Source organism: Geotrypetes seraphini, chromosome 11, assembly GCF_902459505.1.
Source record: "Geotrypetes seraphini chromosome 11, aGeoSer1.1, whole genome shotgun sequence".
In the NCBI taxonomy this organism is placed as follows: domain Eukaryota; kingdom Metazoa; phylum Chordata; class Amphibia; order Gymnophiona; family Dermophiidae; genus Geotrypetes; species Geotrypetes seraphini.
The window spans coordinates 11337439-11350362 of record NC_047094.1 but is presented as its reverse complement, the minus strand read 5'-3'; the positions used below and the strand labels follow the sequence as shown (position 1 = coordinate 11350362).

At 42.8% G+C, this 12924-nt stretch overlaps 1 protein-coding gene across 1 annotated transcript in view; it reads right to left on the bottom strand.

Moving 5' to 3' along the window:
• Positions 1-3219: 3219 nt before the first annotated feature.
• KCNJ12 (potassium inwardly rectifying channel subfamily J member 12) overlaps positions 3220-12924 on the bottom strand; it is a 49904-nt gene continuing 40199 nt past the window's right edge. Inside the window, exon 2 of the mRNA XM_033962757.1 lies at positions 3220-4898. Coding sequence (XP_033818648.1) covers positions 3474-4769 — 1296 coding nt within the window. The 5' untranslated portion in view covers positions 4770-4898 and the 3' untranslated portion in view covers positions 3220-3473. The remainder of the gene's footprint in view (positions 4899-12924) is intronic.

Genomic DNA, 12924 nt, shown 5'->3' with positions numbered 1-12924 from the left:
GAATGAGGCATTATGACGTCACAATACCAGCTCTGGTTATCAGAGGCTGAAACTTTTCACACTGTTTATTTATTCAATTTTCTACACTGTTCTCCCAGGAAAGCTCAGAATGGATTTGCATGAATTTATTCAGGTACTGAAGCATTTTTTCTGTCTGTCCTGGTGGGCTCACAATCTATCTAATGTACCTGGGGCAATGGAGGGGGGGATCAAATGATTTGCCCAGGGTCACAAGGAGCAGCACGGGTTTGAACCCACAGCCTCAGGGTGCTGAAGCTGTAGCTTTAACCACTGCACCACTCTAGAAACCAAAATGTAGTAAAAGTGAGTCTAGTACAGGACAATCAAGCCATTGTGACATCACTGATGAGGTTGGCTCTTATTGGTGGAATGAGGCATTATGATGTCACAATACCAGCTCTGGTTATCAGAGGCTGAAACTTTTCACACTGTTCATTTATTCAGTTTCCTATACCGTTCTCCCAGGGGAGCTCAGAACTGTTTACATAACTTTATTCAGGTACTCAAGCATTTTTCCCTGTCTGTCCTGGCAGGCTCACAATCTATCAAGTGTGCCTGGGCAATGGACAATGGTGGGATCAAGTGCCCAGGAGCAGCATGGGTTTGAACCCAGAACGTCAGGGTGCTGAGGCTGTAGCTTTAACTGCTGCACCACACTGTGCGCCATTCCTGCCTAGCTTTCCTATTATAAGATTACCCTCCGCAAATATTTGGGCATTCTGGGTTAGGAATGATTAGTGCCCGTCTGCACGAAAGACCTACAAAATATTAAAAGAAAGGAAAGAGATTTGTTCAGCCCTTGCTTTGAGTTTTTTCTGTAGCTTTGACTGTTTTGTTTTTCCTATAATATCACTTATGACAGGGATCTCAAAGTCCCTCCTTGAGGGCCGCAATCCAGTCGGGTTTTCAGGATTTCCCCAATGAATGTGCATTGAAAGCAGTGCATGCACATAGATTTCATGCATATTCATTGGGGAAATCCTGAAAACCCGACTGGATTCAGCCCTCAAGGAGGGACTATGAGACCCCTGGTCTAGATCAGGGGTGGGCAACTCCGGTCCTCGAGGGTCAGAATCCAGTCGGGTTTTCAGGATTTCCCCAATGAATATGCATTGAAAGCAGTGCATGCACATAGATCTCATGCAGATTCATTGGGGAAATCCTGAAAACCCGACTGGATTGCGGCCCTCAAGGAGGGACTTTGAGACCCCTGGTCTAGATCAGGGGTGGGCAACTCCGGTCCTCGAGGGTCAGAATCCAGTCAGGTTTTCAGGATTTCCCCAATGAATGTGCATTGAAAGCAGTGCATGCACATAGATCTCATGCATATTCATTGGGGAAATCCTGAAAACCCGACTGGATTGCGGCCCTCAAGGAGGAACTTTGAGACCCCTGACTTATGACATCATAATCTATATGGAGATCAATCAGATCCAATGTATGTGGGCAAATTGTTGACATTGTTTCAAGCATGGAACTGAATAAAAGGAGCTTACAGAGCTTCAGAAATGCATTTTTAGTATATGCCCCGGGCTTTATTCAGATACTGAGTGGGGAACAAGTCCTCTTTGGGTGACTAGTAACACACGCACATCAGAAATCTGTACGGTGCCTGACAAATATGGTTTCTTTCAAAAGCAATACAAATGTATTCTTTCATTCAGACAAAATGGTACAAAATCTGTAAACTATGTTCTTAAGCCAGAAATTTTATACTAACGCAAAAGCCCATTCGGGAAAAGACTAGCATTAAGGCCTGGAGGGTGGAAAAAGCTGCAGCGCTCAGGAGCGTTTTGCGTCTCCGAAGCGACCCCACTTCCATTTGGACAGTAAAGGCATTCCAGAACGCTAGCTGACTCTTTACCTCCTACTTTTTGGAAACTGGCCTCTAAAGTGCATTTGTTTGTGACATAAAACAGGTTGAACAACAACAACAAAAAATCTACATGGAATCCATTTTCCCGCCGTTGCTCGTTTCAAGTAATCTGTAACCTTTTTCCTGAAGAAATGGGATACTAATGGAGTGAAGTTCCACCGGTGTCTCTTCAAACGCTGTTCAATAGAGGCCCATGTTCAAAGCATCCTAAACAAAGCCTGATTATCGGAAACAAGGGGTCTGAACTTGAGAAAACCTGTCTAAAGAGGGAGCCTCCTTGATTCATGAATGGTTCCGCTGAACACGTAAAAGGCATTTCTATAACTGAGTGCCTTCGGTTGTGTGCACTTTGCACCCGTAAGTGCACAGAAAAGTATGATTTACACGTGTAAACGCTCTATGCTATTCTATAAGGAAGCATACCTAGAGGCAGAGCATGGGGGAACATGGGTGGGACTGTCATTATACATGCAACTTACAGACTACCGTGTTACATTGGTGTACGCTACGCCTAGACGCACCTTGGCGTAAAGGGGTGCCCCATTGCAGGTCTGCACCCAGATGCGTTACAGAAAAGGTGCTCCCCGTTCTGCACTGGGGTGTCTAGAATGGCGCACCTCTTTGATAATTGCCACCATAGCTTTGTAAAGTGCAAAAGCTAAATGAGCCGTGATCTTAATGTGGAACTGTGTCCCCCAGCACGCCTTCCCCCCATTTTTTTTTTTTTTTTAATAACTTTGGGTTTGTCTATAGCAGGGTCCTCTGGTGAGCCTCAAGGATTATTCTACACTGACCGTTAATTACTGCAGGCGAACACCTCCTATCTCAGTTGTGAGGTTTAAATGGAGCAGCTGTTCTAGGTCTTGCTGGTTTTCTAATGCTACATGGAAGGTGCTGAATGCGAGAAGTCACCACGGAAAGCGTTTCTGGCTATAGCCATTAATATCCGTAATTGTGTTTGTTCAGTTAAAATACTTTTTGTAAACGATCCTAAATGCCTAAGCGACATTGATAAATGGTTCTCTCTCTCTCTTAAGTTTACAGGAGTCCTTGGAGATCATGGTACTTTAGCATCACAAGCTCCAGGGCTTGTGTAACTACTAGAAGTCTACCATAAGTTAGCACGTTTAATTTTTGTTCTGCGAGGAATCTAAATGATGCGGCCATTTTAATTCAAAAATCCATGACTCAGCCCCTCGGTCCTAGTCTTGGGTTCTTTTTTCTTTTTCACCTTCCTTTCCAATTCTCCCCCCAGCTCGCTACAGATACTTCAAGTTTCAAAGAACTGAAACAGCTCTGCATGCAAATTATACCACAACATGTCAGGTCCTGTGATTTAATGAATCAGCTTTCGGTAATTTGGAACCTTCTGTCAACACCAAGAATTCACTTAGTGGTCCACAGATGCCACTAAGGATCATTCTGTGCTTATTGCATTGAACAAAACTAAAAATAACATTCATTCAGAGACATTTCTATGGCACTTGTATTGTTCTGCATAATTTGTAGAGGATGCAGGAAAAATAAAACAAGAACAAAAAAAAAAAAATAATCACACAAAATAGGTAGCCAAAGGTCAAATCTCTGACTCCCTTCTGTATGACCTCTGGTCCAGTGCTATTGTTGCCTGCAGTCTGTCATATTCATGTCTGCTGTCTGGGCTCAGTTCATCTAAAACTCTGTCGTCGTCGTCGTCCTCATCCTCATCTCGGCTCAAGAAGGCCAGCTCATTCTCATAACAGAAGGAGTTGGCGTTGGGAGGCAAGAATTTGTTTTCCACCAGGTCCTTGGCGCTGCACCGTGGGGTCGATGGAACTTCATAGGTTTTGTGGAAGTGTGAATAGTCAATTTTGTATTGGTTTTTCTCCTCGAACAAGACGGGCTCGAAACGGTGACCCCACAGGACTTCGCTGGCCAAGTACGAGCTCCGAGCTTGCGCCGTCATGGCTGTGGCTTCAACCATGCCCTCAAGGATGACCACAATTTCAAAGTCTGATGATTCCAAGTCCTGCATGCTAATTCCAAATAACGGGCTTTCCTCGTCAATTTCGTGAAGAATAGTAATAGGAGAAACCAAAAATATACGGTCCAAGCCTTTATCAAATCCAACATTGATGTCTATTTGATCGAGTGGTATATATTCCCCCTCTTCTGTGATTCTAGGCTTAATGAGCTGAGCTCTCACATGGGCTTCTACTATGTGACTTTTTCGAAGGTTCCCCACTCTCCACATTAGACAGAGTTTTCCATCTCTCATGGCTATCACAGCATGATGGCTAAAAAGTAGGGTTTGGGCCCTTTTCTTGGGCCTGGCCATTTTTGCCATTATTGCACCAATCATAAAAGAGTCTATAATACAGCCCACGATTGACTGAAAAACCACCATAAAAATGGCTATTGGACATTCCTCTGTCACACAACGAAATCCATAGCCTATGGTGGTTTGAGTTTCAATGGAGAACAAGAAAGCAGCTATAAAACCATTAACATTAAGAACGCATGGTTTGAAGTTCTCATTTCCAGAAGGCTTTTCTAGGTCTCCATGTACAAGTGCAATTAGCCAAAAAATCAGCCCAAAAAATAACCAGGATAACATGAAAACCAGGGAGAAAATCAAGAACATGTACCTCCAGCGAATGTCAACACAAGTTGTGAACATGTCTGCTATGTATCTTTGGGACTTTTCATCCATGTTGGTAAACTGAACGTTGCATTGACCATTCTTCTTCACAAACCTGTTTCGACATTTCCTTCTGGTATGAATTTTACCATTGCCAAAGCCGTTGGCACCTGGCATGGTGGCCAACCTAAGCCCGTCTTCGTCAGAGGATACTATGCTGTAGGGGTTGACCCGACCTGTGTTCATACCCATGCGATGCTTGGGATGAGTCCTTATGTTCCCTCGCTTCTGGTTTTCTGTATGCCCAACCTGCAGGCAACGCTGTTTTAGAAGGAAAGGCCAATGCCTTAATGGCTAAACCAACAAACCCACGAAACAAACCTGTAACAAAAATAAAGAATATTTAGTTTTGAGTTATAGAGTTAAAATATTAGAAAATTCACCAATTTTACATATGGGAGGCATAGTGACCCAAAAATTGAAACAGACAAAGTTTTGCGACTGATTAGTTTAATAGGACAGTGATGAAACTGTTTTCTGTTGTACATCTACACTGGTTGATGTGATCATCAACTGAATCTGTAATTATTCATTTTTATTATGCATTGTTTTGGGAGACTTCTGCTTTTCACGAATGAAATGTGCCAGAGTCGATATGAAGATCTCGGACACACAAATATTTAAACAACTTGATCAAAAACTTGACCATCAGCCAACGTGTGTAAAGTGACATAACCCAAACTGAATAGAGGTATTCCTGGGAAGATTTCATATTTATGTGTATACGTGAGAAAGTTCATTTATTCATTCACATGTTTATCAGCTACCCTCCAAAGATGAAGTTATGCCCAAAACAATTTACATAAAGCATATAATCCCCTCATTCTTTAATTTAGGTTTTTATAACCTGCTTTTTTGCCTCAAAGGGTTCAGAGCGGGATGACATTCCGAGAGTCAATTCCTTATTCAATCAGGATAATTCAGCAAAACAAATTAAAAACAAGAAACTATTATCGGACAATAAAATTTTTCTAAAAATTTATGATTCTATATAGGGTGTGCACAGTTAGACAAGCAATTAGATGCCTGATCATAGAATAACACCAGTTCCACGTGTAGTTTAATTAGTTAATTGGCAATCAATTGGCGGGGTCAATAGTTGCTTTCAGTTATATGTGTAACTGACTTACAAGTCTATTCTATAAACATAACGCCTAACTTCTAAAGCACCCAACTGCTACATTGGGTTTTAATGTGAGAGGTCATAGGTGGGTCACACCAGGGGTGTAGCTATGAGGCAGGCCTAGATGGGCTTGGCCCGCCCAGTTTGGGCTCAGGCTGTCCACCCAACAGTCGCAGGCCACCAGCAGCATTTCCTATATGCTGCCAGCAGCTGATTTGGAGCCTTCTCTCTGACGCATTTGCGTGTTGCATTAAAGAAAAGGCTTCCAATCAGCGCCAGCAGTATGTAAAAACTGCTGTCCGTGACCTGAAGATGCTGCATGGGCTGGGGGGCTGGGGGGGGGAAGAGAGTCTGCCCGGGCTGCTGGGGGGAAAGGAGGAAAATAGAGAGGCTGCACAGGCTGCTGGGGGTAAGGAGGAAAAGAGAGAGGCTGCACAGGCTGCTGGGGGGAAGGGAGGAAAAGAGAGAGGCTGCACGGGCTGCTGGGGGGAAGGGATGGAAAGATATGCTGCATGGACTGGGAGGGGTGGGAAGGGAGGAAAAGAGAATGGCTGCATGGGCTGCTGGGGGGAAGGGAGGAAAAGAGAGAGGCTGCACGGGCTGCTGGGGGGAAGGGATGGAAAGATATGCTGCATGGACTGGGAGGGGTGGGAAGGGAGGAAAAGAGAATGGCTGCATGGGCTGCTGGGGGGGAGGGAGGAAAAGAGAGAGGCTGCACGGGCTGCTGGGGGGAAGGGATGGAAAGATATGCTGCATGGATTGGGAGGGGTGGGAAGGGAGGAAAAGAGAGAGGCTGCACGGGCTGTGGGGGGGAGTGGGAGGGGTGGGAAAGAGAGAGAGAGATGTCCATTTTAGGCTCAGGCCTGACCAAAATTGGCTGTCTGGCTACGCCACTGGGTCACACACTTACACATATAATTACAGAATACAGAATTTCAAAAAACCGTGAATGGGGGTTTTCACCTGTCAAAAGGCAGGAGAGGGCAGCTGGAGCGCCGGTGAGTGAAGAAACTCACTCGCGGTCTGCTCCGACCGCCTCTTCCCGTTACTAAAGTAAGGCTACACCAATCGGGAGCTGCTTTGACACGCAGCTCCTGATTGGTGTAGCCCGACTTTAGTACAGGAAGAGGCGGTCGGAGAATACCGCGAATTAGTGAGTCCACGAACCGCAAATTCGCGGGGGGAACACTGTACTTTAAGTTGTGTGCCTAATTGCTAATATTTCGGTGCGCCCAATTATACCAGCTACAGACAGAGTCGGTGGGTTCATAGACAACCCCGTGAAAGACAAAGGCGCGCGCCGACAACTGAGCGCAAGACGGAGGCGTGCGCCAAAGAAAATTACAGTTTTTAGGGGCTCCGACGGGGGTTTTTGTTGGGGAGCCCCCCCCAGTTTACTTAATAGAGATCGCACCGGCGTTGGGGGGGTTTGGGGGGTTGTAACCCTCCACATTTTAGTGTAAACTTAACTTTTTCCCTAAAAACAGGAAAAAAAGTTGTTTTCAGTAAAATGTGGGGGGTTACAACCCCCCAAGCCCCCCACAACGCGGCGCGATCTCTATTAAGTAAAGTGGGGTGGTTCCCCCCCCACGCCCCCCGTCGGAGCCCTAAAAACAGTAATTTTCTGCGGCGCGCACCTCCACGCTGCGCTCAATTGTCTGCGCGCACCTTTGTCCCGGCGCGCTTTTGACCTGACACCGAGACGGTGTTAAGTGGTTGCACCATAATGGCGGCACATTGCGGCCAACTTGCGCTAGAATTCTGTTACTGAATCTGGACACCCAGATGGCGTTATAGAATACTAGTTCAGCGCTCATCAATCTAGCAGCTACATTTTAGCACCTTGTCTAAAAATAAGACACGATTGCGATGCAACTATTGCAGGATTAATAGACAGGGTCAGAGATGATATTTGTGCTGTGTTTTGTATTTGCTCCTGTAATTTTATAATGAATGTTTTAATTGTTCAACGTCTAGAAAGCAAGATAGTGCAGAATGAATAAATACCACCAGTGGTGCCCCTCCCCACCCTCTACTCCACCTCCCGATCCTTTCCGACCCCCCTCGCCATGCGCACACCCCCCTTCCCTTCCCCCCGTACCTCTTTCACTTTCCCAGCGCGAGCAGCATTACGAACTTGCTGCCCGCATCGTGTCGGTTCTCCCTCCGACGTCACGGGACCCGGAAGTGATGTCGGAGAGAGCCGACATGGGCAGCAAGCTCGTGATATTGCTCACACTGGGAAAATTAAAGAGGTAGGAGGGAAGGGAGGGGTGTGTGGCGGGGGAGTGGCAGAGAGGAGGATGGGTGCTGGCATCCCTACCAAGACGGTGCCCGGGGAGGACCACCCCCCACTCCACCCATTACTATGCCATTGAATACCACACCTTCTCCAAAAGAAATCATACACCGTGATACCCATCGCTAGGCTGAAGAGTAGTCCCCACACTCAGGAACGCGCTCTTGTAGCCTGGCTTTCCAAGCCTCTTTAATGTGATGCTTTTTCCCTGGAAAGACAACTCCTCCCTTACTGCTCCCATTTCTATAAAAAATGTTCCCCTACAATTAGTTAGTAGCACAAAAATTTTAGGGGTGATCTTCGATCCCAAACTGAATTTTCATGATCATATTAGTAACATTATTAAAACAACCTTTTACAGATTAAGACAAATCCGATCAATCTCAAAATTTTTATGTTCTAAATCACTTAATATTCTAATTCATTCGTTGGTGATCTCCAGGATTGACTATTGTAACGCCCTCTTTAAAGGAATCTCTTTAAGTGAAATAAAACAATTACAGATCATTTAAAACGCTTCCATTAAACTTATAACCAAAACTAAGAAATTTGATCACGTAACACCCCTTTTAAAAGACGCGCACTGGCTCCCAGTCTCCCACCGGATAACATATAAGCTATGCATACTCACTTTCAAAACCCCTCTTAATAAAACCCCAGCGTTTATTTACAAATTATTGATACCATATTCTCCAATCAGAACCCTGAGATCTAATGAACAGAATCTACTAACTATTCCATCCCTTAAGGTCATCAATACAAGACGACAATTTATTTTTTCTGTTACGGCACCTCAGTTATGGAACGCCCTTCCAATCTATTTAAGGGAAGAGCAGAATCTTGATAAATTCAAAAGTAACTTAAAAACATTTCTCTTTAAAGACGCCTTTGATAATTAACGAAACTTACTGCAGCTCAGAATATTTTATTGTACTTTATTACACTGTTTTTCTGTTATTCATTTTGTATTTTTCCTTTTTTGTTCTACTTTCCTATAATGATTTGTATTTTGTTCTACTTTCCTATAATGATTTGTATTTCATCTCCCCCCTTTCCTTGTGTTTTTAAGTTTGTAATCGTAATTTTTTAAATATTGTTAGTTAATATGTATTGTTCTGTTTTGTATTACCTCCCAGAAATTGTAATTTTAATTTGTTCATCGCTTTGAAATATGATTAAGCGATTAATCAAAACAATTATTAAACTTGAAACTTGAAGAAGCATCTAACTCGTTAGTCACGCACCCAAAGATTAATAACTTGAGAGTCCTCCAGAACATGGCTGTCCGCCTCATTTTCGGTCTAAAAAAATGGGAGCGTATCTCCCCCTTCTATCAAAAGCTTCATTGGCTGCCATTCGAATCCAGAGCATTATTTAAGTTCTCTTGTATCTGCTTTAAAGCAGTGTCTGGTATGCTTCCAGGTTATCTAACCCCTCATTGTACCTTGAGTCACTCCAATAAGAGCTCCCGAAGAGTCCACCTGTTCGCATACCCTTCACTAAAACTCTGTCACTATAAAAGGTTCCTTGAGAGAACCTTTTCTTTTCAGTCGGCCAAAATGAATGCATGGCGTGCTAAAATTGTTTTAGAAGCTTCCCCCTATCTTGACTTTAGAAAACAGATAAAAACACATCTATTCAACAGAATCTTTATGTTGTTTATTTTTTAATCTAACTTTTATCCTTTTAAATTGTTTGCATTTCTTAATATAGTTATCATTTTAATAATAATAATAAGTTTATATACCGCAATACCGTTAAGTTCTATGCGGTTTACAATAGATTAAGCGAGGTACAAATTGATTGAATTTAAGAGGGGGGAAGAGGAGAATTAATAGGACCGGAAATGCTTTGTTGAGGAGAAAGAGATTAATAGGACAGAGGAATCATTATGGAGGAGAAAGAAGAAGAGTGGGTGGGTCAGTTGTCTAGATACTTTAGGAACAGGTGAGTTTTTAGACGTTTTCTGAATTCGAAAGCAGTTGATTTAGGTCTTTACCCCACAATGCTGCTTGATGTGAAAGAAGGTATTCATGGTGTTTTTTCAGTTTACAACCTCTATAACTGGGGGGGGGGGGGGAAACGAAGTAGGAATGAGAGCTTCTCTTGTGTCTGTTGGCAGAGAAGGAGAAAAGGTCAATTATGTATTTAGGGGCAAGTCCGTTTAGCGCTTTAAAGCAGAAGCAGGCGAATTTAAACTTTATGCGTGCTTCCATCGGTAGCCAACGTAACTTCTGATGTATGCATTTGTATTGTATATATTGCATCGTATGTACTGTCACTGATTGTCGTAAACTGCCTACAACTCTCAGGTATGGCTGTATATAAACATAAATTATTATTAACATGAGATGCAGCAGGACTCTCTTACCAGACACATAAACTTCCACGCCTTGTGGTCGAGGCTAGTAGCGTGCTCGACTTCAAAAGTCGATGGGAAAAACAGGTGGGGGTGCTACAGAGTTATGCATGAAGGATGGGTACACCAGGGAGGGAGGGTTCTCGAGTGGGTACACCAGGGAGGGAGGGTTCTCGAGTGGGTACACCAGGGAGGGAGGGTTCTCGAATGGGCAGACTTGTTGGGCCACCGGCCCTCTTCTGCCATCTCATTCTATGTTTCTATGTTTTATAACCAAAACCAGAGAAGACAAGGGGTTCAACTTCATCTGAAGTAAGAAACCAACCAGAGCAAACAAACCAAAACTGCAGGCTTGTACACGATGCAGGCAAATTTTATTGTGACAAATAAATCATATCTAAAAACCTTTTACCAAGCGAGGGACCCAACATGGTCCGTGTTTCGGACAACCTTCATCAGGGGTCCATGGTAAAAAAGGAGGAAAGAAAAAATTGTCACAAAAAAAAAAAGCTGGAAAGATAATGTCACGCCAAAAGTCGCGAATTACTGTAAATGATCGCCATATTCAAGTTTTTCCTTGTTGCACATAATGCAACTGATCTCATTTATTTATTTAGTCATTCAGTTTTCTATACTGTTCTTCCAGGGGAGCTCAGAACAGTTTTTTAAAAAATAAATATATATTTATTGAAATTTAATGCAATTAAAAACATCCGATTTATATATTCGTACATAAAACGATACATTAGTTCATTGTATAACTTATTTCAAGTTTCAAGTTTATAAAAAATGTGTTGTACACACAATGTCAAATATTTCAATGCGTATGACAGTTTAAAATTGGGAAACAAACAATAAAATGACTTTATACAATTAAACATACAGTGTATACATACAAATAATTACCAGTACAAAAGGAAAGGAGGGAAAATAGAGATACATTTAGGGAAAAAAACAACTGGGGGGTAATAGAAATTAATCTTGAAAGCATAGCTAAACATGGAAAACGTGGAAAAGAGGTAAAGGAGGAGATTGCGACCTGTATGTACAGTCTGATTAAAATTAAGTATTAGAGCCTATGCTTTAATGATAGAAGAATTATGCTTTCTGTGTCTCAAATGCGTCTCTATACAAGTAACTTTTTAAAGAGCTTTTACGTTTTTCTAGTGAGGATTCACCACGTAAGTAGATTGATAAGTTGTTCCAGATCTGGGGTGCTATAAATGCTAAATACTAAAAATATCAAAGTACCTATAATAACTACTGTATCCAAACCCCCCCATCCCACCCTCCTCCTCCCTCCCTCCCCAGTGGGAGGATGTGTGCAGAAGATTTATAAGGTGTGAAAAAAAAAAAAAAAAAGAAGGAAAAATACTATCAAAGATCAATGGGACTATCCTTTTGGGAATTAATCCAAATTTCATACGCCCCCCCCCCAAATGGTGTATAATAATTACATTATATTAGTGATTTCTATTCCGCCATTACCTTGCGGTTCAAGGCGGATTACAAAAGAATTATCCAAGATGTATTACAACAAGAACTTACAAAAAAAAATAAAAATTGGTCATTTTCAAAAAGAGTGAGAAATGGGTAAGGTTATTTGTTTGGGGTAGTTGGCTTTAGTGAGAGGTGGAGTTTGAGACTTGCGCTATTAGTTCTTTTTTCAGAGTTTTCTTGAAGAGTATGGTCTTTATTTCTTTTCTAAAAGTCTTGTAGTCGAGGGATGTCGTCAGTAGATTGGCGATTTGGTTGTCTAGTTTGGCTGCTTGAGTGGCCAGGAGGCCATCATATAGTTTTTTCCGTTTGACCTCCTTAATTGGGGGGTATGAGAATGGGGTGTGAGTTTTCCTATGTCTGGTTGCGGTGTTGTGGATGAGGCGGTTATTCAGGTAGTTTGGACTATATCCGTATAAAGTCTTAAATAGTAGGCAGTAGAATTTAAATTGTATTCTTGCTGGGATCGGAAGCCAGTGTGATTGGAGATGTGCTTCTGTAATGTGATCATGTTTCTTTAATGAGTAGATGAGTCTTAGTGCTGTGTTTTGGAGAGTTTGTAGTTGTTTTGTTATGGTTGTAGGGCATGGAAGGTAGAGGATATTACAGTAGTCAAGTAGGCCTAGTATTAAGGACTGAACTATGAGCTGGAATTGAGTTTTCTTGAAGAATTTCCGAACTTGTCTTAAGTTTCTCATGACTAAGAATGACATAAGAACATAAGCAATGCCTCTGCTGGGTCAGACCTGAGGTCCATCGCGCCCAGCAGTCCGCTCACGCGGCGGCCCAACAGGTCCAGGACCTGTGTAGTAAACCTCTATCTATACCCTTCTATCCCCTTTTCCAGCAGGAAATTGTCCAATCCTTTCTTAAACCCCGATACTGTTCCCTGCCCTATAACGTCCTCTGGAAGCGCGTTCCAGGTGTCGACCACACGTTGGGTAAAGAAGAACTTCCTAGCATTCGTTTTGAATCTGTCCCCTTTCAACTTTTCCGAATGCCCCCTTGTTTTTTTATTTTCTGAAAGTTTGAAGAATCTGTCCCTCTCCACTCTCTCTATGCCCTTCAT